The sequence below is a fragment of the Phyllostomus discolor genome, chromosome 1 (genome assembly GCF_004126475.2).
Source record: "Phyllostomus discolor isolate MPI-MPIP mPhyDis1 chromosome 1, mPhyDis1.pri.v3, whole genome shotgun sequence".
In the NCBI taxonomy this organism is placed as follows: Eukaryota; Metazoa; Chordata; class Mammalia; order Chiroptera; family Phyllostomidae; genus Phyllostomus; species Phyllostomus discolor.
In genome coordinates this window covers 210,041,166-210,068,528 of record NC_040903.2, presented here as the reverse complement: position 1 = coordinate 210,068,528, position 27,363 = coordinate 210,041,166, and the positions used below count along the sequence as shown (strand labels likewise).

The 27,363-nt window shown below is 46.1% G+C and overlaps 1 protein-coding gene, 1 long non-coding RNA gene, 1 other non-coding gene and 1 pseudogene across 4 annotated transcripts in view; 2 read left to right on the top strand and 2 right to left on the bottom strand.

The window, feature by feature from the left end:
- Nucleotides 1–5,908, bottom strand: part of GOLGA5 (golgin A5) — a 36,233-nt gene extending 30,325 nt beyond the window's left edge. Inside the window, exons 1-2 of one of the 2 annotated variants that reach the window (XM_028506921.2) lie at nucleotides 5,535–5,908; nucleotides 2,501–3,077 (exon numbers count right to left, since the gene is read on the bottom strand). In XM_028506921.2, the coding sequence (XP_028362722.1) occupies nucleotides 2,501–3,047 (547 nt within the window). In that variant the 5' untranslated portion in view covers nucleotides 3,048–3,077; nucleotides 5,535–5,908. The remainder of the gene's footprint in view (nucleotides 1–2,500; nucleotides 3,078–5,534) is intronic. The other variant, XM_036013407.1, reaches the window with a different exon arrangement.
- LOC118497788 lies at nucleotides 1,358–14,835 on the top strand. Its single transcript, XR_004900322.1, has 3 exons — nucleotides 1,358–1,369; nucleotides 11,319–11,326; nucleotides 14,715–14,835. It is a non-coding gene; the product is annotated as an uncharacterized LOC118497788 (long non-coding RNA).
- LOC114493578 lies at nucleotides 6,106–6,214 on the top strand. Its single transcript, XR_003684212.1, has one exon. It is a non-coding gene; the product is annotated as a U6 spliceosomal RNA (small nuclear RNA).
- A 9,463-nt stretch (nucleotides 14,836–24,298) lies between the features above and the next one.
- Nucleotides 24,299–25,679, bottom strand: LOC118501746 (annotated as a pseudogene).
- Between the last annotated feature and the right edge of the window lie 1,684 nt (nucleotides 25,680–27,363).

The window sequence follows — 27,363 nt, the reverse complement described above, 5'->3', positions numbered from 1 at the left end:
ACAATGGGCAAAACATTTGACACTTTACAAAGGAAGATAATCTGTTAATCAATAACCCATTAGGAAAAAATGATCAAAAGACTTGGACAGGTACTTCCCAAAGATGAAACTCAAATAGTCAAATATTTGAAAAGATGCTCAACCTCATTTAGTAATGAGAGAAATTTTAAACAATGACATTTCACACCGGGTTAACAAAACACAAAAAGTCACATTGAGCCCTGGCTGGTGTGGCTCAGTTGGCTGGGCATCTTCCCAACCACTGAAAGGTCCAGGGTTCAGCTCCCATTTGGAGCACGTGCCTAGGCTGTGCGTTGGGTCCTAGCTAGGGTACGTACGAAAGGCAGTCAATCAATGTTCCTCGAGGTTTCTCTCCCTCTCTCTCTCCCTCCCTTCCCGTCTCTCTAAAATCAGTAAGCATGTCCTTGGGTGAAGATAAAAAAAAATCACATGGAAAATATCATATTTTGGTGAGAATGCAGAGTGAATGGATCTCTTAACCACAGCGGGTGAACTATAAATTGGTACAACCTCTTGAGGAAACAGCTTTGGTGTTCGTTACTAGTGAAGCTAAACATCGTCACACCCTTCCACTCAGCAACTCCATTTCTAGGGATCTTGGGACTTCTCAGCCTGCGGTGAACTTGCCCCCAAGTGACATCTGGTAATGATGAAGACATACTGGGTTGTCACGACTGGGGTTGCCACTGTCATCTAATGGGTTAGGAGGCCAAGATGCTGCTGAACAGCCTACAAAGAACAGGACGGTTCCCCACAACAAAGAATCATTCACCCTAAAAGTCAACAGTCCCAAGATACACAGACCCTGCCCTAGAGAAACAAGACTTCATTTCCGTAACCCCCATGTACTGACTGGCTCTAATTTCCCAGTCAACCCGCCTTTGATTGGTCCTTTACAATGATAATGTAAGTTGTTTTCCTTAAAAGTAAAAAAATAACTCAACTCAACCTCAAGCTTAAAAGACCTCTATTAGCATCACATTGCTATGACACTTTCAAGTTTTATTTACCTAGCAAACACCTGGAAAACAAAAAAATTCAGATGCTCTGGCTCCATCCCCCAAAAATCTAAACCCAGAAGTCTGGGGAGGCACCCAATAACTCATCATTTATTAACCACACAGGTGAGTCTGATGCAGGATGTCCAGAGACTGCTTTTTAACCCAGAATGATTTACAGGAACAGTGGGCTTACAGGGCCACACGAGAGCCTTCACGAACAGGCCCCACTTTTCTTGGCTAGCGTCCTTTCCTGCACTGCTCCCCACCTCACGCTCACTGATCCCCAAACACCAGTTCCCCAAACACCACGAACACACAAACTTAAAGGGACCTCCTCAGGGAAGGCTGTCTCCAGCCCCTCTTCTTTTTCACCCGGAAAACTTCATTCTTTAAGACCCAGCTCGAATCACAGACCCTTGGTACCCTGACCTGAAAACACAGGCAATTAGTTCCCTTCTCCTCCGTGCTTTCACAACCTGCTGACCACACCTCACTTACTGCGTTTATGACACTGCACATCAATGTGTTTATCTCCCCCACTGTACTCTCCTTTCATTCGAGATTCTCAATAAATGTTTGTATAAGCAATGAAAAGATGGCTAAGAAACTTAGGCGTGTGTGCACATAATTAATCAACTGCTACTGCGTGCTCCTGTCTTGAAAGCCCCAAACCCTCGCCTCCACCACTTCTCTTAAAGACAAAAGACAGATTCTATTCCCTGGCAGCCGAGACTGTGGGAGAAGCTCTAACATTTCCGAAAGTAACAGACTCCCACTAATCATCAGTGCTGTGAGGAATCCCTGTGGGACCCTATCATGGGCGTCGCTGTTTAAAAATGGTCAGCAGGCACCTGAATTAGCCACACTGCCATGCTAACCTCATTTCTGCAGATGAGAGGTCCATGTAGAGGTAATTTCACAGCAAATGAAACAACTAAACACCAGAATTCTAAGCTTCTACCTCACTACTACATCCACACCTTCAACTCATCAACTTCAACCACAGTTTAGTCCATCAACTTTACTCCTGGGGGGAAGGCAGGGACCCCCCCCACCCCCCCCGCCAAAACCTCTATAATCAAGAATATACGTGAAGCATAGCCTCCTGTAAATCCCAATGACAAAAAGAAATGAACTGAGATGGTCCCAAATCCAAAATCAGGTTTTCTTTCACATTTCAAAATGATCTTTTTCGTGCTGTACAATACGTTAGAGAATCATTCTGGATGTAATTTCTCAGATGCCGGGGTGGGTGGCTGCCCTACAGACGACATTCAAAGGTCCCGACTACAGCTGTCTACGGACTGGTGGTATTCCGTGCTGTCTCCCTCGTTTACACCCACATTTCAGGGGGCCTGCCCTCGCACCAGTGGGGACAGGTGACAAAAGGGGGGATGAGAAACATGACCAGAACATGTAAGGCTTCGACGACACATGAACTTGCTGGACTTTAAAGGGTACAGGGGCTGGTTAAGTACCATGGCTCTGGCTCCCAGAAGGACTTTTGTCAGTGGCTCTGCTGGTGGTTACGCTGGTGTTCGTAGCACTGACGCCTGTCGTCTGAGAACTCTGAAGAGCAGGTGTCTTGCCCCTCTCCTTTCTGATTTCCACCCTCCCGGCAGGTTCCTTCCGTGAACTGTTAAGAAAATCAAACAGCAGCTCGTCGTCAGGTTCCGACTTTTTTCTCCGGACAAACTGGGAAGAAGGCCGAGGCCCAGATGAGTTCTCAACAGGATGGGAGGCCTCCACCAACGCCCTAGGTCCAGCTTTCACGTTTGTGGTTCCAGCCAAGATGGTGGCTTTCTGATTCCTAATGTTATCAGCTGCCGAGGAAATATACTCAGCTTTAGATCCAGTCTGATGAGTCAAATCTATATGTTGCTGGTGAAGCTCAGGACAGTCGGTGTTTTTGCTGTATATGATGCTGCCGATGTTCTCCTTCCTGCTGAGGGCTGTCGCAGCCCCTTGGTCGACGCGGTTTAAAAGGTCCTCTGCCTTCCCGGCAAGATCGGCAAACCAAGACATGACGGCAGCAGAGGAGCCCTACTGGCAGGCCTGCAGGAAGGACAAGAAGTGATCAGTGTGGCATGACAGCAGAGCGTGACAGCTGAGACCGGGCCCTGGAGTCAGTCTGGGCTGAACACCTCATCCTGCCTCTTACTAACTATGTAACCTTGAGAAAACTACTTCACCGAAACTGAGAAACCTTATCTAGGGAATGGGTCAAGCCCCGGCCAGGTAGCTCAGCTGGTCAGAGCGTCATCCTGATGCGCCAAGGTTGCAGGTGCCCATCAGTGTACATACGCAAATCAACCGATGAATGCATGAATAAGTGGAACAACCAATCAATGTCTTTCTCTCTGAAATCAATAAATTATTTTAAAAGTTAAAAAAAGAAATTTAGTAAAATAAGTGCACTTACATTATGAGACACTTTTAAGATGAAATATAAAAAACACTGCAGGTTGCCTGGCACACAGTAGGCACTCATTTTAGTAGATGCTATTACCATAAGTACAACTACTGCTATTGTTATTACTCCTATTTCAACAAAGGGTAAATAAATGTCAATGTAGCAAAAGCATCTAAATAGCAAATAATATAGCAAAATTTCAGTACAACCAAATAAAAACAATTCCCTGAAGTTTGTTTTAAGCTGCGAAAACTTAAAGAAACTTCTGATTAATACAAACTCTATCTTCTTAAAATGCAGCACTACTATGGATAATTTAGGTGTGAACACAATCTGTCTGTCTATAGTACACCTTTAGCCCTGGCCAATGTGGCTCAGTTGGTTGGAACATCGTCCCATAACCAAAAGGTCTCTTGAGCTGACTGGTTCAATTCCCAGTCAGAGCACATGCCTAGGTTGCAGGTTCGATCCCCAGTCAGGGTGCATGTGGTAGGCAACTGATCGATGTTTGTCTCTCTCCCACCCCTCTATCTAGAATAAGAATAAAATAAACTTTTAAAAAATATAAATAATTAAATAGTCGATACCCTCTATGTGCATATTAAGCTAAATTCGGAATAAAAAAATAAGACTGCATGACCATTCATTTGATACATATGTTTGAGTACTTATAGCCTAACACAATGAATCGCAATAATGACTAATTAATCCGTATGATAGAGAAGAAAAAATACTGTATAAAAAAGTCAGTAAACATTTCTTGAATGTGCACATTGTTCTTTGTGCCTGGAAAGCTCTTCCGCTGTTAACTCTTGATTCTTAATCTCCACTTGAATGTCGTCTGCTCCCCAAACCTCTTCCTTCCCATCTAAATTAGGTCTTATCATTTTGTGTTCACACACTATTCTTTTCCCTCACAGCCACTTTTTGGCTTTATAATTATGTTTTTTTTTCTCTCCCTATTGGGGAAGGGGAGTAGGTGGAAAGACCTTGTCTATTTCGCTCACCAATGACTCTCCAATGTTTAGCACCCAGACCAATATACTGCTGAATGGAATTTTTATGTCTGATGCTGCACAGACATTCATCAGATAATTTTCACTAACACATTATGTGGTAAGTAGCAATACATGTATCTTTTTTTTTTTAAGTGGGGAAAAGGTTTAGAAAGATCCCAGAATTTAACTGGCAGCTCAGATACTCAAATCTAAGTCACCCAAACCCATTTTTGTAATCCCTGCTTTTCCCATCCAGCTTCTCAATATCTGAATAACCTCAAGACACCCTCTAAAGCTGTTCCTTAGGAAAGAAATGGGACTACGGCCTGCCTGTTTTTTCACAGCGCTTATGTGAAATCAAATGAAAATGGACCCGAAATGCTTTGTAACATAAAACTCCTTACAGACGCAATGTATTCCTCTCAAGTAAACAGTGGTGGCATGGGGGCAAATTATCAGTCCTAATAAAGCAAAAAAAACCACTTATTAATTCCTTCATGGCGTCTCCCATTTTAAAGTTAATAGGGCTTTAAAACAAAGCCCCGTGGCTTCATATTACCCAATGAAACAGATACTAACGAGGGCCCTGGGCCAGGCCCTGTTGACAAACATCTCGAGCCTACTCCAGACAAGCCCCTCAAATAATTCCTCAGGCTCTGCCCCAAGAAACAGCCCAGACGGAGGTGAAGAGAGACGGTGACAGTGCGTGGGATGGAGGGGTGGCGGCGGCAGGGCCCGATGGAAGGCCAAGTGTCAACACAGACGAAAGGAGGCTGGGCTCAGCTGGTCGGCCCTAGGGAGTGACAGTCAGGGGATCGAGGGTAGGCGAGCGCAGGTCCCCACTTCGCTCCCCACCACCTTGGTGACCCTCTGGAGGGGGCAGAGCGGTGACACCAGACTCGGGAGAGGGGAAGGGAGGAAAGGGGAGGGCACGAAACGAAGTCGGCCGAGGCCCACGGGGGCTCTTCCGCCCCTTTCCTCCTCCCCTCACCGGGCAGAGAGACCAAATACTCCGTTAAGGGGATGCCGCCCCCCGCGTTTCAGGCTATTAACGCCCCAAAAGGACCCGTCCTACCCACTGGGCCCTGGACGCCGCCTCACCTGAGGACTCTGCAGCGGCCGCACTGCGGCCTCCACGTCCTCCCGATCCACCCCACTCAGCTGCCGGCCGGGAAAGGGCCAAGCTGCGTAAAGGTGGCCCGTACCTGGCCCTGCCACGGCCCAGCTACTCTTCCGGGAGACGTGGAAGGGCAGCGAGGACCCCAAAACAGAGTGGCTTCCGAGCTGCCTGAGCGGCCGGGAGACCAGAGCAGCCACCTGGAGGCGATTCAGGCAGCGGCGCGGGCAGCAGCCAGGACCTCGCACCAGGCCACGCCCCTCTTCGCCCGTAGCGAGGCAGGAGGCGGGGCCTGCGTGGGTGAGACTGGACTCTTCCGACCGCAGCTTGCACGCGGCTAGCACAACATTGGAGGCCACGCCTGCTGTGGGGGGCGGGGCGGGGCCCCACTGTGGCCCACCTGGATGACAATTGGAGTCCTGAATTAGGCGGGGCGTGAGGCCTCGATGCACCGGGCTGCGTTCACTTTTCTCTTTATCCTCCCGCAGTCTGTGGGTGAGGCTGCTGAGGCCCAGGGCAGGAGATGAGAATGCAGGAAACAAGATCCCTGATTTCGTGCTCGCTTAGGCAGCACACATGCTAAAATTGGAACATTACAGAGATTAGCAGGGCCCCTGCGCAAGGATGACATGCAAATTTGTGAAACGTTCCATACTAAATTTTTTTTTTAAATCCCTGATTTCATGGAGCTTCCTTTCTAGTGACTTAGACAGATAGTAAATAAATCGATGAATGAACAAGGCAATTTCAGGACATTACCAGATCTATAAAGACAAGAAAACGGGTGAGAAGTGACTGGAGACAGTGGAAGCACTTTCAATGGTGTGGTCAGGGAAGGTCTCTGCGGAAGGGACATTTCAGCTGAGACCCAAAAGATGGGAAAGGCCGGTAAAGGGCTTTCCATACAGCAGTATTGTAGTTATGTTATTACAGTTCATCGAGTGTTTGCAGTTAGTCTAAAATCCACATTCAGCAATTCACCAAAAACTTGGCGCATGTACTATGTGCACTGGATTGGGCTAATTTAGTCCTAATAAGAAGTCTACAACAATCCCCATTTTTGTGTTGAAGAAAGTAAGGATCAGAGAGGTTAAGTAACTCGTCAAAGATCATCTGCTCTGATAAGGAGTCCACATTACTCCAAAGCCCGTGCTGTTAGACTCAATGATTTATTGTCTGCAAATTAAATATCGGGAAAGGGAGTAATTACAACTCCTTTTCTTCCTCTCAGGTCAGGGTTAGCCCAGGCTAGTGGCCAGCAAAAGTATCAGGAGCATGGGGAGGTAATGATAGCATCCAACAGTTTTGTCTTTATTAAGTGCAGAATACTGTGTTAAGCATTGGGTCTGTTTTGCCTCATTTAATTCTCAGAACAGCTGCAAGGAAGGTACTATTATTCTCCCATAGTAGGTGGTATTGAGTAGATCTTCCTGTTAGGGATTATACATCCCCACCTGTTGCTAGATGACTGTGGCGCATCCTGTAAGAGTGACCTTTCCAGCTTTACTGATGGATGGATCATGTGACTTCCTTTGGCCAATGGAATGTGAACAGAAGTGCCTTTTGACACATTTGAGCAAAAGTATTAAGAGTCATTAAGTGTTTCCACTAGCTTTCTTGATCTTTTTTTCCACTTTCATGAGAATAGGCTATCTCGGATGGGGCTGCTTTCTTCCTCCTTCTGGGTCCTAGAAGGAAAAAGAGATGTGAAGCATCCCACATCCAGCATCACACAAGTTCAAAATAAACCTTTGCTTTTAGATGCTAGTGAGATCTGGGATTATTTATTATTACACAACTTTACCTACCAAATTCTGATTAATATGTACCCCCACTTTACAGATGAAGGCTTTGCACTTCAGGGAGCTTTAGTTACTTGCCACAAGGAGTAAGTTGTATCTCTGGGATTCAAACCTAGGTCAGGGTGACTCCAGAAACAATGGTCTTAACCATTGAAGGGGTGAGGATGAAAGGTGAAGTAATGAATGCATGACAATGTCCAGTGAACTGAAATAGCATGGTAAGAGTCAGAAATCAGATGACCTGAGTTTTTATTTGGCTGTCAATTAGCTGCAAATGAGTTCATCTCCCTGACTCTCAATTTTATCAGAAAAAAAAAGATGGTGATGAAGTAGAATATACCTTGGTTCTGATCGTGGTTCTCTAGTTTCTAGCTGTGTGAACTTGAGCAAACCACTCCACTCCCCAGGATTCATTTATGAAATGAAGATATTGAACTAGAATTAGGGATCACACATTTGCAACCTCAATTAATTGTTTTTGTTTTGGCCACAGCATGATGTTTAATTTATAAACAAAAAACAAAAATTCACTCAGAGTGTGTTGACAAAAGAGTGGAGAAATAGACATTCCTACATATTATTGGTAGAAATGTAAACTGATACAACCTCTAAGAAGGCAATTCCACTTTTAGGGAATTATCCTATAGAGACATTGACACGTATGCAAAATGACATATACAATATACAAAGTTATCCATCACAGAGTTGCTTATTAATAACATATATTGGAAACAAGTTAAATGTTCATTGATTTGAAATTTTTGGTATATTCATCTAACAGAATACTATAAACTGCAAAAAAAAAACCCAGCCCTGGTTGTTGTGGCTCAGTGGATTGAGCTTCGGCCTGTGAACCGGAAGGCTGCCAGTTCGATTCCTAGTCAGGGTATATGCCTGGGTTATGGGCCAGACCCCCAGCTGGGGGTGTGTGAGAGGCAATCAATTGATGTATCTTGCATATTGCCCTCTCTTTCTCTCTCCCTTCCCCTCTCTCTAAAAATAAATAAAGTCTTAAAAAAGAAAACAGAAGGTCTCATGTAGGAATATGAAAAGAGCTCTACAGTCTTAACAATATATGTTTAGTGAAAAAAACAAAGAAAAAAAGTGGTGTTGATAATACGCTATCATTCGTATACAAATACCTTGTATGGGTAGAGTGTCTTCCTCAAGGGACACTTTCTTTGCAGGAGAACTTGGCCGGGAGCGGAAGTGAGAGGGAGCTTTATTCCTCAGTGGATCCTATTTTGCACATGTCCCTTGAACTCCATAGTAAGAGAATCTACTATTTTTAAAAATAAGTAAAAACAATTTTTTTTAAACTTTGAACTCTCTAGGAGGCCAAATGCATTCCCCACGTCTTCACAGCCCAGCCTCCCAGTTGCCTGAGGTCCCTCCTCCATGTCACCTGCCCAGTCCCTGCAGGCACCCCCTAGGGATTTTGTGATTCTCCTTAGGAAAAGTCCTGTGTTCCTTCAGCTCCTGGTTCTGTGATTCTACTTCCTTACTGAACAGATCTGAAAAATGAAATTGTGAGCCTCTCCATGCATTCTTCTCTTCCAGCAGCAGGGGGCACTGAGCACTTAAAAGGATGCGTGTGCCTGTGTATTATAACTGGGTTGACCAGTGAAACCAGCATTACTGTATCCGTTTGTTTCTAGAGCACAGATTGTAATTTTCCCATGATGCATGGGAACTTCATATTCCCATACCTGTTGGGAAGTTCCTTCAGATGCGTCAGGACAATTCTAGTGTTTTCCGTGTTGTCTGGAAAGCTAAGTTGCATGCAGAGGTAAAACCCCTTCGCCACTGAGCCCCTGATGAAACTTTCTAGGACCCCTGTCCATCCCACATCCTCCGGCTGCTTTTGCCTTTGCTAAGAGCCTCCAACCAACATATAACCCCATGTTGGCAGCCGGGCTGGGTGGAGAAAAGGCTTGGTGTTATCCTGGAAACAGCCCAGGCTGGGTATCAGCAACCAACAGGTTGTGCCTTGCTTGGGCTTCATGGACAACTCCCTTTCTCTCTCAGGGTCTCAGTTTCCCTGCCTGTTCAATGGGTGGTTTTTAAGGTGGTGGTGAATGATTGTTATGCTACAGAATTCTTTCTTTAAAGGAAATCTGTCCACACCCCACGTATAAAATAGATAACAGTTGAGCAGCGCTGATGGAAGAGCACTGATAAAGAGGGTGGGGACAGGGAGAGCGTGTGCAGAGCCCCACCCAACTGATTCCCACCCCCCACCCAGAAGCTCCTGAGACATCTCAGGAGAACCCCAGGGAGTTTAAAATGCCTTTGCACTCAGTATTGGTGTTCCTTAAGGGTCCCTTCCAAGGCCCTGGCCGGGGAGCTCAGTTGGTTACAGTGTTGTCCTGATACCCCAAGGTTGCGGGTTTGATCTGTGGTCAGGGCACATACAGGAAGCAACCAATGAATGCACAAATAAGTGGAACAACCAATGGATGTCTCTCTCTCTCCCTTCCTCTCTCTCTAACATCAATTAAAAAAAAAACTTGGAGTCATCAGCACATAATAAAACTGAAAACCATGTGACTGGATGAGTCAGCCAGGGAATAAATGGGGAAGGGATAATAAAAACTAGGACTGAGGTGTTCCGGAAACCACGTGAAGAAAGTATGTGACAGAAGAGGAAGTGGTCGGCTGCATTCAATTCCATGCGAGGGTATGATTCCATATATACAGAATGTCCAGGACGGGTGAACCCCTGGAGACACAGAGCAGGTGGGTGGTTGCCAGGGGTCAGGGGGCGAAGGGAACAGTCAGTGACTGCTGGGTACAGGACTTTCTCTGGGGCGATGAAACTGTCTCAGAACTTGATGGAAGTGATGGTTGCAGAACATTGCGAAGGGACTAAACGCCACTGGGTTGTACTTTTAACCGATTGATTTTATGCTGTGTGGACTTCACCCTAATGAAAAAAAAATCTGTGAGAGATCAAGCATGCTGAGACTGAGAGATGACTGGTGGATTAGCAGTGTCAAGGTCACTGGCGGTCTGGACAAGAAATGTTTTAGGGAGCGTAGAGCAAAAACCTAAAGGGGGTAAATCCAGGGAAGACTGGCCACGTGAGGGTGGACACGGGGCCACAGTTCTCCCAGGAGATTCCTGCCTCCCCGCCCAGCGCCAGAGCAAGGGTCACACGCTGTCTTTCTTCCGTCACCTCGATTCGCTGATGTCAGGGCTCGCTGGGCTGCAGCAGATCACGTGTACTTTCTCTGCTTTCTTGCCAGTGTCTTTGTGCATTGAAATCAATGGTTTTGTCCAGCTTTACAGTTTCTGCCAGTTTTGTGGGTATCTAGTGGTATCTCCTTGTGGTTTTCAATATGTAAACACACATGTACATTTAGACATGTATGTATATAAACATGTATAAGTATGTCAAATGGCTATGTATACATAAAATACAGTTATTTTTCTTGTATTTTTAAGTTTTTTTCATTTTTAAGGGAGAAAAACATCAATGTGTGAAAAACACATCAATCTGTTGCCTCTCGCACGTCCCCAGTTGGGGATCTGGCTCACAACCCAGGGCACGTGCCCTGACTGGGATTTGAACCAGCGACCTTTCAGGTCACAGGTCGGCACTCAATGCACTGAGCTACACCAGCCAGGGCTTAAGATATTTTAATATAGGAAGGGCTCAGGGTATATTTAGAAAATCCACAGATTTCTGGAAATAAATTTCTCCTGCATTTTTAAAACTATTTTTGCAGTGAAACATAACATGTATGGAGGAAAGAACAAAATGCAAAGTATATCTGTGTGCATACGTGACACTGCCGGGGCCTCAGAGGGCCCTGGGTGTCCTTTCCTGCACGGCCCTCTTCTCTCATGAAGGTAACAGCAGCACTGATTCCTCTGGTGATCGGGTCCCTATTTTTATACAGCTCTCTCCCCTAACTTAGAACCACACACACACACACACACACGAATGAGTGCATGTGCAAGCCTGTGAGGTCTGAGTAATGTCTGTGGTCTAGCTGATAAGGCTGTGGCGATGCCAGGCTCCCGGGTGTGCTGTCGTGCTCTAGTTATGTAAGATGCTGCCACGGGGGCAGGGGCGGGGGCGCCGGGTGAAGGATACACTAGACATCTTTTTTTTGCCATTTCCTGTGAGTCTATAACTACTTAAAAGTTAAAAAAATGAGAAAGTGCTCTTGTCTTTTAGAAACATAGTAAAATATTCATGGGGGATGCATTCGTTTTCTGTTAGTGCACAACAATCTGTCAAAGCGTAATGGTTTAACCAATAGTAAACATTTATAATCTTCCATGGTTTCTGTGGATCAGGAGACTGGCTACCACGATCTTCCCTGTGGTGTCCGATGATTCAGTGATTCCGACGTGAAAAATACACTCACTTCCTCCCACGGTCCTCGAAAACCTCACTGTATTGCAGCATCAACTCCAAGTCCAGAATCTCACTATTTGAAAATCATATTCAAGTTCCCCCAAGTACAGTTATTCTCCATTTGAAGAACTGTTAGGTTGGATAGATAGTAAACCGAGGCAGGGAGGATGAGGGAGGCATGTCTCACGCACTAGCTCAGCAGTCCTGAGCCCGGTCCAGTAATATTACCAGGTGCTCCAGCATCACAAGAAACACCATGCTACCATGGGAGGAGGGGAGTCCTTAAAATTTTATGTATGAACTCCAATATCTGGGAAAGAAAGCCTTTGAAACGGTGTATTCATCCCAAGGCCTGGAAGAGGAGGGGTCCATGGTGCCCAAAGAAAGAGCCCATAAAACAACTTTGGTTAATTGCCTGTCTCTGGTCATTGTCTGTTTTAGGAGGCAGTCCCTGGTGCTTACAGAAAGAGCCCATAAACAGCTTAGGGTAACTGGCTCAACTTCAATTAACTGCCTCCTGTCACATGACCTGCTTTAGGACAACATGAACAAAGGTCATCTGGAGCCAGATAAGAACTCGGGTTAACAGGTCCCTCACTCAGACCACATTTGGGCAGTCATGTCCTCCTGGGGGCAGCTGGCCCCACCTTTCCCCAGCACTCGATATGTAACTTCTTCACCTCATCCCACAACTTTATAAGTCAGTCCCCAAGACCAAGGACCTACTGCTTTTGGGCGCCCTTGCTCTGGCCACCCTGACTCTCACCTTTCTCCCCCACCTCAGCAAGGCCCGTTCTCTTCCATGATAACACACACCACCAATAAACCCTGCTCGCACACGAATAGACTTGCTGATCTGGGATTCTTTACTGTGTCGGCAAGAAGAGCCGAGTTTCCCCCGTCACGGAACTATGAATTAAAAAGACAATTAGTTGCCCCTTTGCCAACATACAGCAGTGACAGGCACAGGATAGATCTTCTCACTCCAAGACGGGAGCAGAGGAGACACACGCGGGTCCCTGCAGCGGAGTCTGAAACCCGGCAGGGCCGTGTTCCTAGTTCCCTGCTTTGGGCTCAAGGCCTGAGAAGATTCTCTGCGGTTCCTGGTTTCACTTTCTGGGTCCTCTTTCCTTTTCCTTGACAGATAGCCTGTCCTCACTACTGGGTAGCTTCCTTCGACTACTTACTGTCTATACAATTTGGGGGATGCAAAGATCTCTTAATCTGTACTATCAGTCCGAACTGGTGATGTTTCTGCTAATACAACTCTCTTTAAAACTTTGTGGGTCTTTTAGCCCTGGCTGGAGCAGCTCAGTGGATTGAGCACGGGCTGCGAACCAAAGTATCGCAGGTTCGATTCCCAGTCAGGGTACATGCCTGGGTTGCAGGCCATGACCCCCAGCAACCACACATTGATGTTTCTCTCTCTCTATCTCCCTCCCTTCCCTCTCTAAAAAATAAATAAATAAAATCTTAAAAAAAAATAAAAGAATGATGGATATAAACTATGACTTCAAATTCAAAACTATTTTAAAAAAAACTTTGTGGGTTTTAAAAAAAACAACAGAAAATCTTTGTGGGCCTTTAACAGATCTCATCAGAGTTTATCTTATTAGACAGATTAGCACCCCCAAATCTCCTTGAGATAAGTTTCTCTTTACTTAGCTTTTATCTGAGAGTGCCTGAGAACTGTGGTTTTAAAAATCTCAGAAGCCGCACTGTTTGAGCAGTTATCTGAGGCATTGCCTCGGGTCTTTCTGACGTGATCAGCAAGAATTTTACAGCTCACCCTTGGTTTAATCTCTTAAACCAAGCAGTGGCACCAAATCATGTTTGTCTAACTTGTTCTCTGATATTTTTCCCCAAGGGCATTTCTAAATTTTAGCATGGTTTGCTATCGACAGAGTCTGGGAATTTTCAAATCCAGCAAATTCTGACAACTCTAGAGTTATCTTTTCAGCTTCATCTCTTTCCTCTTGCCTTAGGCTGCAAAAGCAGCCAGGTGACCCATTCTGCCTTAAAAAAAAATCCTCTTAGGACACCCAGTTAATTGGTTAGATTTTCTGCTCTCCAGGTTACTATGGTTGACAGTGCGGTAAAACTTTCTCCCATTAAAGATTAAGAAACTTCCTGTTTCTGATGATATTTTCATTTTCCTTTCAACTTTCACGGTCCGCCTCCCCTACGCCCTGGGGGCTCTCCAGGCTTTCCTGAACCCATTGCTCCAAGTCCTTCCAGTTCCCGCGTCCTGGCTGGAGGGCTCTCCCTCCCAGGAGCACCCTGCACCTTCCTCTCTCTCCTCGTCTCCATGCAGATGCGTGACCCTGGCCTTTCTCTCCCCTAAGCTCCAAGGGCCGGCCCTTCTTCTCCGTCTGTAACTTGTCTCGAGCCTGCACGGCCCAACTGGCTAACTTCTACTACCTCTATAACTTTCTAAATAAGCTTTCTTTTATCATTTGGAAAAAAACAAAGATCTTCCAGGTTCCACCTCCGCCTGATCTCGAATTTTTAGGTCTCTGTTAGGGCATCATCCTACCCCCAGGTACTAGTCTCTGCCTTAGTTATCTATAGCTGCAGGATTAATTGTCCCAAACCTCCATGGCCTCAACAATGTTATGCTCACACAATATTTCCCACAGGGGTTGGGAGCAGTTTGCCTTGGCAGCTCTGGTCCGGCTTCCTTCATGAGGGCCTGTGATGAGCTGTAGCCATCTGGAACCTTTATTTTCTTTTCTTTTCTCTTTTCTCTTCTCTTCTCTTCTCTTCTCTTCTCTTCTCTTCTCTTCTCTTCTCTTCTCTTCTCTTCTCTTCTCTTTTCTTTCTTTCTTTCTTTCTTTCTTTCTTTCTTTCTTTCTTTCTTCTTTCCTTCCTTCCTCCCTTCCTTCTTCTTTCTTTTCTTTTTTCTCTTTCTTTCTTCCTTTCTTCCTTTCTTGCTGGCTTTTGTCATTTATTTTCCACTTGGTGCAAGGTACACTGTGACGGGTGTCAGGAAGGCTTGGGTAGTAAAAAGCAGGGCTCTCTCAACTTCCTTTTGATGTTTTGCTGTTTTGATATCAAAGAACCCAACCAACCGTTTCTGCTTGCCGCAGCTCGCCTAGTCTGCAGGGTGGGGTGAGGAGGGGCGAGGGGATAGAGGGCAGCCTAGCCCCTCTGGAAGTCTGGTGGCTGGCCGTGGTCACTCAGGCCACTACCTTGGGGCTGCCTGGGCCAGGTGACAGGTGGTCTTGCTGCACGAGGCCTGGGGAGATTCTGGGTGATCTGGGGACTCCAACACTGTGGCCATGAGCAGGAGAGTGGACCTCTCGAAGAAGCAGCAGCTCACCCGTCAGAGACCAGTCGGCCGTGGGGAGACCAGGGTGGTGGGGACGGCTTCCCCAGGGCTCTCAGAACTTGAACAGGACCTGTCCCTGGAAGTGGAACCCAAGCGACAAGGGGAGCAGTGGACGGTGGCCCTGAGCTGAGCTGCTGGAAGGATGGCTGCCCTGATCTTGCCTGTGGGCAGATGGAAACCATCAGCGGGGGGCCAGGGGGGCATGGGGGACCTGGCACTAGGCCTCGGAGACTGCAGGAGGCCGCTCCACGGTCCAGACAGGCAGGGATCTAAACTCTTGGCTGGGGCTGAAGGCTCTGCTTCTCACGTGACGGCAAGTCAGTGCTGTCTGTGGGTGGGAGGCCCCAGCTCCTCTCCCCGTGGGCTCCTCAACAAGATACGCTGGTGTCCTCACAGACTGGCAGCTGGCCTCCGCCACCAGGGCTGGGGCTAGTGGGAGCCCAGTGAGTCACCGACGGGGCAAGACGGAGGGAGGCACTCTCGCCCAGGGTTGCACCGGCACGGGGTCAGCACCTGAGATTCAGTGCCTCCCTACATGTCGTGTGGTAGGTGCCGTGCTCACCTCGGCCTAGTCTCAGCCTGGTCCCCGACATGGAGGAGCCCAAGAGACCAATGGGGAAGCCACAGTCTCTTCTGTGGCTCAGCCTCGGAAGTCAGAAGCCCCCACTTCCACCATCTTTAAAAGGTTAGGCACAGCAGTCCCCATTCGGTGTGGGAGAACACACAGGGTCGTGAGCACCACAAGGTGAGGGTCCCAGCGGTACACCTCAAGGGCCGATTCCCACAGACGAGATTCAGTGATGCCTGGGGTTGGCTCTAACATAGTCCGGACCGGCGGGACCTCATGAGCGTGCACATCCAACAAGACCGACCACCGCTCACAGTTGATGGGTACATGCAGGTCCGGTATGCCGTGCTGTCTACTCTAGCAAATGTTTGAGATTTGCCACAGTAAAAAGTTAGAACGAACAAACAAACAGAAGACTATGGGATGAGGTGGCAGTTCTCCTGCTCAGCCAGAGTGGAGCAACTGCCATTCCCAAGCCCAAGGTCGCCTTGTTCACTGTGTCTCATGGTGTTTGATAACCACTTGCCTGGTTGGTCGTGTTAGCTGAGAACTAACATAATTTTTTAAAAAGATTTTAAGCTCTTTAGAGAGAGGGGAAAGGAGGGAGAAAGAGGGAGAGAAACGTCTGTGTGTGGCAGCAGCACGGATCAGCTGCACGCCCCCATCTGGAGACTGGCCGGCAGCCCAGGCGGACAGGTGAGTCGGACAGGTGACCTTACAGTTCACAGGCTGGCGCTCAACCCACTGAGCCACACCAGTCAGGGCCCACATAATAATTTTTATAAAAGTAATCTGAATGGGGAAACGTTGCAGAAGTGTCTGTATGGAATAATAACATTTATTTAAACATTTTAAAGCTGCAAATCAGTATTATGTAATGAAAATATTTTTAGAGCAGTTTTGGGATTGCAACACAAATAAGAGAAAGGTACAGAGATTTCCCTTGTACTGCCAGTCCCCCCACACGTTAGCCTCCCCCGTCGTCCATCCCACTCACCAGAACAGAACGTTGTTTTTTTTTTTTTTTTTAAACCAAGGACGAACCTACGCTGAAACATCATAATCACCCACAGTCCAGGGTTGACCTAGGGCTCGCTCTTGGTGTTGTGCATTCTATGAGTTTAGGCGAAAGTGTAACGGCACATGCCCATCATTACAATGTCACACTGAGTATTTTCACCGCCCAAAAATCCTCTGTACCCTGCTTATTCACGCCCTCCCCCCACCCCCACGCCGGCAACTGCTTAGTCAGATTTTTCACTGTCTCCATAATGTTGCCTTTTCCAGAATGTCATATAATTGGAATCCTACAGTATCCAGCCTTTTCAGATTAGCTCCTTTCACTCAGTAGCAAGTGATAATGTTCTCCATTCTTTTCACTGTACTACATAATTTTTAAAGGTGTATAATTGCATATTGAGAGTACAAAAATTCGTAGCAATAATAAACATTAATTTATAACAGCAGTTACTTCTGAGTGGAAGGTGAGGGACAGAGGAGGCTTTGTATGTAAGTTTTTAAGGGTCAGAAACAAATACGGTCAAGCTGGATGGCAGGTATATGGGAATTTGATATTCTATAGTCTTTTGTTTGGAATATTTCATAACAGCAAAGTAAATTATATCTTAAAAAGCCAGAATACCCACTGCTATTCAACATGGTACAAAAGTCTCAGCCAATGGGATAAAACAAACAAAAAAACAAATAAAACACTTTTTAAAGATTTTATTTATTTATTTTTAGATACAGGCAAGGAGGAAGAAAGAGAGGGAGAGAAACATCAGTGTGTGATTGCCTCTCGCACGCCCCCAACTGGTTACCTGGCCCGCAACCCAGGCATGTGCCCTGACTGGGAATCGAACCAGTGACCTTTCGGTTTGCAGGCTGGCACTCAATCCACTAAGCCACACCAGCCAGGGCGAAATAAAACATTTTAAATTTTGGCAAATGATCTGAGCACTGCCACAGTGCCTACAACAAGAGATCTTTTAGGGGACTTGGGTAAAGGATTGTTTTTTTAAATAGCATGACAGCATTTGCTCAAGGGCAGGGATAGTATGAAGAAGACACCAGAGCTTCTTCCCTGAACGAAATTAGGGAAGGTAAGAGGCTCTGAACGGTTGTTAGCATCAAACATCCCCAAGAGGATGAGTATTGGATTTATTCATATGCTCTGCAAAATTTTTCATTGATTCATGGCCTGTCCACTCATTTAGGGAAGGCATGTAGGTATCTGGGAGCCTTTTATAGAATCTAGTGCTTTCTTAGCAATTTACTACTTCCTGTTTTGAGTTCTAAAAAATATGTCCTCAGCACTTTTAATCAAGTGCTTTGTTATAGAGAAAGAATGAAAAAGAGGAACTCTTTTTCTCACATTAACTGTTTTTACTTTTGAACATACATCATCATCGGCGTGTTTTGCTGAACATCACAAGCCGGCCTCACTGTGCAATTCAGCCCTGCTTCGGGGAAGCCACGGGTTCCAGGACATCAGCCAAAGATTGCGGTGGCTTTGGCCAACATCTTTTCATGCTCATTGGGGCTGAAGGTAGATGTGACAAAAGGTGATATTGATAGTATTTCTTTGATTTACTGAACCACAACATCGAGAAAAGAAGTTTTATTCGGGAGAGGAAGTATAAGAAAATGAAACAAGGTGATACTAGGAACTTGATTCAACATGTGATTTTCTTTTTTTTAGATTTTATTTATTTATTTTTAGAGAGGGAAGGGAGAGAGAAAGAGAGAGAGAGAGACATCAATGTGCGGTTGCTGGGGGCTGTGGCCTGCAACCCAGGCATGTACCCTGATTGGGAATTGAACCTGCGACGCTTTGGTTCGCAGCCTGCACTCAATCCACTGAGCTATGCCAGCCAGGGCATCAACACGTGATTTTCAAGGTGTGAGCCGAGGTCAGCCCAGGCTCAGCCAAAGTGTGAGGCTCCCCCACATGTAGCGACATCTAGAGACACACGTGGGCTGGACATCAGATGAGCCATGTTCAAGTTCTGCGTGGTGGCTAACATGCTGTGTGATTCAGAAATCAAGTTTCCTTCAGTAGCTCAATGTCTTTATTTGCAAAACCAGAACCAGAGTCCTCAGTTATATCATCTCCAAAGTTATTCCAGTTCTAAACTTTTACATCCAAAAGTCAAAAAGGGACTTCATTGCACCTGGAAGGAAGGTTACTGGAAGTTGAAACCAGAGGGCTCTCCGTCAACTCTCACGCATTCATTCCGTAGCCAGCCAACATTCGCCAAGTGCTCTCCACCTTCTGAGGGCCTGGGCGGGGACACGCAGTGGGTCACTGTTAACGGACTAAGCAGCGGCTACTGAGCGGGATGTGATGAGGGCCCCAGATCTGTTGAGAGTGTTTCGGGGGCTCCATCCAGTGTCTTCCTCAGCTAGGCACTGGATAAAGCCCTTTTCTTGAAGATACTTCTTCAGGCAGGGGACTTTCTTGGAACCTTTAGCTTGAGCTCTGGGGGAAACCTAGTTTTAAAGAGAGGGAAGGGGACGAGGAACCTTCGATTGCCCAGGTCCAGCTCGAGGGTTAACTGGTGCTTATGGCCTCTGGGTTACCTCCTTCAACAATGGCTAAATAAAATGTGGTATATCCTTACAACGAAATATGACTGAGGCATAAAAAAAGAAGTACTGACACGTGCTACAACATGGATACGTCTAAAGTAGGCTAAATGAAAGAAGCCAGACACGAAAAGGCCCACGACGCATGGCTGCATTATATGAAATGTGCAGGAAAGGCGAATCTGGAGATGGAACGTATGTACGTGGTTGCCTGCCCTTGATGGGTGGGAACAGGGAGAGGTTGCAAATGGGCATAAGAGCTCTTCTGGGGTTGTTGGACATGCTCTAAAATTAGATTGTGGGGATGGTTGCTCAACTCTTCACATTGACTGTAAATCATTGAATTGTGTACTTACAACGAATGGATTGTATGACATATGGATTGCATCTCAATAAAGCTGTTTTTAAAATGGGAGAGACAGAACCATGGCACAGCACTTACGTTGAAGGAAAGTCGCCAGCCCCTCTCCTTAACAAGGAATGTCTTTTATTCGGAGGTTATTTACTTCCTACTTTTTTTTTTAGTTCATATGTCCTTTCCTTCTGGAAATCAAATGATAGAAAATGGCAGTAATAGTAGTGTTTTTTTTTCTTTTTTTTATCATTCTTCTCTGGAGAGTAAAAAGTCAATACTCTGTGTCGGTTCTCGCAAGTTTGTGAAGACCGTGCTGATCTGTGAAGTCCAAGGGTACGGGAAGCCACAGACGGGCTGATCCGTTTACCGGGAAGAGGTGTTAAGGATCACTGAGTTCAACCCTCTCATTTTCAAGACGCGAAAAAGTGGAGGTTGTGGGTAGTTCATTCTGTTTCTATCCTCCCTGCTGCGTCCAAGGTGCCTTCCGATTCCAGGAGTGGAAGAACTTTGCCCATCTACCCATCGGTGTGACACTACAGTGCGACACACTGGGCAGGTCAAAGTGCTGAGAGGCCTCATTCAGGACACAGTTCTAGGAGAAACGCATGGCTCCCCTGAGCTGAGCGAACCTGGACAAGTCCCCCAGCGTGGACCGGCCCATGCCTTCACGAGACAGCTGGCATCTGCCAGCTGACAAGGAAGTGTTTACTGGCCCGAAGGAGATGTTGACTGTGTGGTAACTAAGGGTTCTTCTCCCAGACTCAGCAGTGGGACATGTGACTTGTGACCCTGGGGCCAGACTCCGGCGTCATGTTCTCAGTTTTACTCTCGCTGCTAAAAATATGCCGTGTTAAAATGCCCAGAGCCCCGAAAGTCAAGGCACTTGGGGAATGCAAAGTTTAATTAGTCATGTCTGTCTTTATTTACTTACACCCAATCGTGTTCCAGAAAGGGTTGAAAGCAGCTTTTGAGTTAAAAGGGAGAATGATAATGAAGTTATGTAAATATGGAAGTCCTGTTCTGACCCGAAACCCCATTTTTTATTTAAAGTGTCAGTGGAAACCATTCAACTAAAATGTTACTGAGATATAATTCATATAACAAAAAGTTCACCCTTTTAAAGTATGCAAGTCAGTGGTTTTTGGTATCTTCACAGTGCTGCACCCATCACCACTGTCTAATTTTAGGGTGTTTTCATCACCCCTCAGAAGAAACTCTCTACCTGTTAGCAGTCATTCTCCATTCTGTCTCAGTGCCTGGCAACCACTAATCCACTTTCCTGCGGATTTGCCAATTGGACAGTTCATGTAAATGAAATGATACGGATATGACCTTTGTAATAACTCCTTTCACTTACCGTAATGTTTTCAAGGTCCACTGATATTAAGTGAAGCCCTTTCTTAAAATATAAAGGAATCAAGAGAATGAGAAGAGAAGCCACAGATTAGGAAAAAATATTTGTAAAAATGCACTAACTGGTGCAGCTCAGTGGACTGAATGCCAGACTGTAAACCAAAGCATTGCTGGTTCGATTCCCAGTCAGGGCACATGCCTGGGTTGTGGGCCAGGTCCCCAGCAGGGGTGCGAGAGAGGCAACCACACATTGATGTTTCTCTCCTTATCTTTCTCCCTCTCTTCCCCTCTCTAAAATAAATAAATAAACAAATACATACACACATACATATTTGCAAAAGACAGATCTGATAAAAAGACTATTATCCACCCCAATAAATTTAATAAAAACTGTAAATATGTATGTTCTCTTGAAAAAGCTCTTCTAATTAAATCAAATTAAAGAGAAAAAAATACTATCATCCAAAAGATACAAAGAATTCTTAAAACTCAAAAATAATAAAGTGAGCCCTGACCGGTGTGGCTCAGTGGGTTGGGTGTTGTCCCGAGAACCGAAAGGTCACCGAGTTCATTCCCGGTCAGGGCACATGCCTGGGTTGCGGGCCAGGTCCCTGGTTGAGGGGGCGTACAACAGGCAACAGACTGACGTTTCTCTCTCACATTGACGTTTCTCTTCCTCTCTTTCTGCTTCCCTTTCCCTATCTCTAAAAATAAATAAATAAGATCTTTAAAAAAATAATAAAGTGAACAACCCAATTAAAAAATGGGTAAAAGACCTGAATAGACACCTCATCAAATAAGATACAGAGCCCTGGCCAGGTGGCTCAGCTGGCTGGAGCATTGTCCCATACACCAAAGGCTGTGGGTTTGATTCCAGGTCAGGGCACATAACTAGGTTGCAGGTTCGATCCCCAGTTGGGGTGTGTATGAGAGGCAACCGATTGATTTCTGTCTCAAATTAATGTTTCTCTCTCTCTCTCTCTCTTCCTCACTCTCTAAAATCAATAAACATATGCTTAGATGAAGATTTAAAAAAAGAGGGTATAGAGATGGCAATAAACATGAAAAGATGTCCAACATCGTATGTCAATAAGTAGATGCAAATTAAAACGAGATACACACCTATTTGAACGGCCAAAATCCCAAATCCTGAGGATACCACATGCGAGTAAGGAGGTAGACTAAGAACTGTCATTCATTGCTGGAGAGAATGAGAAATGGTATAGGCACAATCGCTTTATAAGATAGTTCGGCAGTTTGTTACAAACCTAAATATACTCTTACCATATGATCCAGCAATTGTGCTCCTTGGTATTCCCCAAAGTGAGTTGAAAACTCTGTCCATACAAAATCTGCAGATGAATGTGTATAGTAGCTTTACTCACAATTGCCAAAACTTGGAAACAGCCAAGGTGTCCTTCAGTAGATGGACAGATAAATAAACTGCGGTACACCCAGACAGTGGAATATTATTCAGGGCCAAAAAGACATGAACTACCAAGCCATGAAAAGACATGGGAGAAACTTAAATGTGTATCACGAAGTGAAAAAAGCCAATCTGAAACAGCTACATACTGCAGGATTCCAACTGCATGACTTTCTGGAAAAGGCAAAACTGTGGAGACAGTAAAAAGATCAGTGGTTGCCGGGGGCCAGGCCTGGGGGGGAGGGATGAGTAGGTGGAGCACAGAGGACTTTTTAGGGCAGAGAAACTACTCTGTATGATACTTAGTGATGGAATCATGTCATCAGGCCTTTGTCCAAACCCAGAGAATGCATACCACCAAGAGTGAACCCCAGTGTAAACTCTGGCCCTTGGGTGAGGTGATGTGTCTGTGCAGGTTCATTGATTACAATAAAGGCACTACCGTGGTGCCAGATGTTGGGAGCCGGGAAGCTGTGTGCATGTGGGTTGCAGTGTGTGCGTGTGTGTGGTTGGGGGGCACATGGGAAATCTTTGTACTTTCTGCACCATTTGGCTGTGAACCTAAAACTGATCAAGAAAAAAGTAAATAAACAGAGTAGTAGAACCAAAAACTATTACGTATACCTGACCTTCAGAGTATCATGCATAATCTGTGGTGATTCCAATGTTGAGGGTGGCCTTGCTGCTCTGCCCAGGTCCCCTTTGGCCCCCTTCTCGGGGCCTGAGGCTGTGTTGGCCGCTAGTCGCTCACTCTGCACCCTTCTCAGGTTGGTCCCCACTGTGCCCTTGGCTATGAGACGCTCTCCCTGGCCAGGAGAGGCCTGGGAGCTCGCATTCTCCTTAATGGTCGGTGATGGATGAATGTGGGCATGTAACAGCTCAGCCGTTTTGCCTCTGGGTGGAAGAACCTTTATGGTGCAAGTGCTGCTCCAAGGCTCCTGTTGGGCTCAGGCTGAGGCCCACCTCCTCCTGAACCCACGTCTTTGCAGAGCTTCTTCCTCTGCTCTCTTCCTTACCCCCACTCCCCTCTTGGTTTCTCTTGAAAACAGCCCTCGATGACTCACCAGCCCAAGAATCGCCCGTCTGACTCTGCTGCCGGGGAGCTGGTCTCTGGCAGTCCCTGTCTTCTTGGTATAGCCTGATTTGTTTTGCAAAAGAGTACATAGGTCTTGTCAAGGCCTGGAAAGGTCTTGCAAACAGCACATAGAAAGGTTATCTTAAAAAGGTCTGGTAATTTATTGTCCAGAGTGTTACTTGACACACATAAACAAAATACCTTAATTTTTTTTTTTTTTTTGCCATTGGGGACAGAAATCTTAGATACACAGCATTGCTGAGGCTAATTCCACAAAAACCAAGCCATTTGCTTACAAGAATAAGTTTTTACCTTAAGACAGTGACTCTGGGCAAGAACGAACTAACACGTGTAGGAAGTGAGACAGTAAAGCAAGGTACAGGCTAGACAGGGTGTGGCAGAGGTTTGTATGCTGTTTTGGAGCTCCAGCTGGCCCTGGGCAGGAGCCAGCACTGCGTGACTGGAAGGGACAGGGCGTTCCCTCCAGGAAGAGGGAACCGAATGTGCCAAGGCCAGGAGGCCATTGGCTGGAGTGGAGTGAGTCACATGGCAGGAAATGCAGTCACGGGGATAGGCCCTCAGGAAACAGCTGACACCTGCCTGGAGCCTGTTCTCAGTTTTCTCATTGCATGCATTTAATTCATTTGATCTTTTTTTTTTTTAAAAAGATGTATTTATTTATTTTTAGAAAGGGAAGGGAGGGAGAAAGAGAGAGAGAAACATGAATGTGCGGTTGCTGGGGGCCATGGCCTGCAACCCTAGCATGTACCCTGGCTGGGAATCGAACCTGTGATACTTTGGTTCGAAGCCCATGCTCAATCCACTGAGCTACGCTCATTTGATCTTTACAACAACCCTCTGAAGCACAGAGAGGCGACGTTGTAGTGGGCAGATAGGCGTGAACGGAGCCGAATGATAGGCCAGTTATAGAAGGTCACCAGAGCGGAAAGCCACAGGTGCCCAGCAATAGACAAGTGTAGGGTGAGACCTCAACCCCAGCATGACCTTTTTTCCCCTAACATATCCCTGGCCATGCGGCTTGGACCCCTGACCTTTCACATCACTAGTCATGCGGATCGGACCCTCCCCTGACCTTTCCTCCACTGGCATGTCGTTATTCATGCGGGTTGGGTCCCCTTACAGGAGCAACAAGGGGCTGGAGAATAGCCTCATAGGACCCCCATGCAAGCCCTTGCCCGACCTCTCCCTGCAGGCATTAAGCCCTAGAGATAACATCCAGGCCTCAGTTGTGTGTGTTTTTATTGTCCACAGTGTTATTGGACACAGGCCCAGAAAAGCAGCAATGCCAGGTAAGGCATCGCCATGGCAGCACCAGCACCAGCTGTGATGACTAATGACCCCCCCGTCCCGCTCCAACCAGCCCCGGCGCCGTGGAGACCACAGCCCTTCCACGGGCACCAAAGAATTACCCGCCCCAAATGTCAGGAGGGCCGAGGTGAGAACCCCTGCTCTAAACCTCACCCATTTTTCACACTTTCCCCAACTCTTATTGCTGTATAATGTCTTTTCCTACATAAGACAATTTTCATCCTTATCCTTAGAACTATAAAGACTTTGCATAATCTGGAAGTGAGACTGTACCAAACACTGGCCAAAGAAACATAGTCCACTCTATGCCCTCCTCTTTTGTCTGGCCACTCAGAAATATGTTATTATCTATGATCATTGTTGCTTGGCGCCTGCCGCTGTGTTTACCCATGTAGTCAGCAGAGTCTGCTTCCCCCCTTTCACATACTGACATGCCACATGCTGCAACTCGGGGCCATGTCGTCTTTTGACCGACATCACCCATTTGGTATGCTTCATTTTCCCTTCCTTTCCACATCTCACTTATTGCTAGAGAAAATACTGTCACTGGGTTTTTCCCTCCCACCTGTCTCATGACAGGGTCCTGGCCCACTTGCCCAAGTAACTTCCACATCATTCAGAGACCTTTCGAGAACAAAGTGGCTGGCTATTTCAGGCTCATGTCTTAACCAACCGATGAAGCGCCTGTAACACAAATCTCCAAAACATTGCAACTATTTTTCTTTTCCTACAATTTGATCTTTAGTCTTATCTGTCAGGATAGGCAGGTATCCTTTCTCAAAGTATGTTGGAACATATTCGCCCATACATTTGATAAGGGGTTAATATCCAAAATTTATAAAGAACTTATAAAACTCAACCCCCCAAAACCAAGTAATCCAACTGAAAAATGAGCAAAGGACCTGAATAGACACTTCTCTGAAGAGGACACACAGAAGGCCAGTAGACATATGAAAAGATGTTCAATGTCACTTATCATCAGGGAGATGCAAATGAAAACCACAATGAGAACAAACAAGAAAATGTTACCCTTTGCCAAAGCGTGGATGGACCTGGAGAACATTATGCTAAGTGAAACAAGCCAGCCAGAAGTTCTAGACAAATACCATATGATTTCACTCATTTGTGGAATCTAATGAACAAACTGAACTAACAAGCAAAATACAGACGGACCCACAGATGGAGAGAAGGCTGACAGTTCTGGGTGGGGGGTTGGGGAGTGGAGGGATGGAGCAAAAATGAAAAAGAACTCCTGGACCTGGACAACAGTGTGGTAATTGAGAGAGGGTGGGGGGTGGGTGGAGGTAGAAGAGGGTATAGGGGGATAAATGGTCCTGGAAAAATACAATTAAAAAAAGATAACATACCTTTGGAATGTTGAGTAATCGCCTTTTTCCAGGCCCCTCAGGGCACAACTTCCCAGCAGAACAGGAGACCGCAGAACCCCTCCTCAACCCCTCCTGTTATCTTGTTTTCCAAATACCATCTCTGTGTGCTGATAGTGTCAACTATCCCATAGCCACCAATGTAAAAACAAGGATGTATCTCCGTTTTATTCTTTATCCAGTCTCAGAGATTTCCCCATTGCTTTGTCCTGCCTCCCTAATCTACCACCAAAGAATTTCAGGGAACCCGCCTTAGGCTCTTGCTTTGATTCTAGTGTAGAAAGCAAGCGGCAGAACTGCCATTCTCCAAGCATTTTCTCAAATCTGTGGAGATTTTGCTTCTCAGCAATTGTGGTCAGCTTGGCTCAAATAAATTCTTGTAAAACTTTTTCTTAGGCTGGACATTCTTTTCTCGTCAGCTATAAAAAAATAATAAAAGCTCAGGTGAGACAACTGAGGAATGTAGTCCTAGATCTTGCCCTTGATGTTCTGGAGCAGAGTTGGACTTACTCCCCCACGTAATTTCCTTTCAGTTCAACTTACTGTGCTCTACTACATGGCATTTTATGTATTTTTTTCTCTCCAGTTCCCTGTGAGATAACACCAAACATTTGAAAAGTAGCATTGCATAGTGATTAAGAGCACGGAATTCTGAAACTGGACTGCTTGGGTTAAAGTTCTGCCTCTGCCACTTTAGAGGTATGTGATCTTCCGGAAAAAAAAAAAAAAAAAAAAATGAACCTCCCTGACACAACCTCCCCGTTGCCCTATCTGTAATGACAACAACAGTGCTTATCTCCCAGTGACAGTGCCTAGCTCTCTTAGGGTTGTTGCAGGATTAAATGGGTCACCCGAAACACTGGCGGATCTTTCAGGATTGCAAAACCCAGGCCCCACACGGAGCACTGAACTCACAGCCAGGTCTGGGTGATTAGGTCGTGGGCAGGAGTGTACTTTTGGTTTCCCTAGGTTATTCCAGTGTGCGTGCAAGTTTAGAAACCAATGGGTTAAAATATTCTGTGCAGTGCTTTTAATTCTTTAGTGGACATTCCTGGAATTACTAAGTCTCTGGTTCCCCCAAGCCCCTGGACTTCTGACCGTGGTTGATAAAGCACGCTCGACCCCGAAGCTCCGCTGGCCGAGGGGCACTTAAAGCCCCGGCGGTTGCACGTAGGGACTGGTAGTCGCCTGTGCTCGCCGGCCTCCTCGCCACCACCCATTGGTTTTCGCAG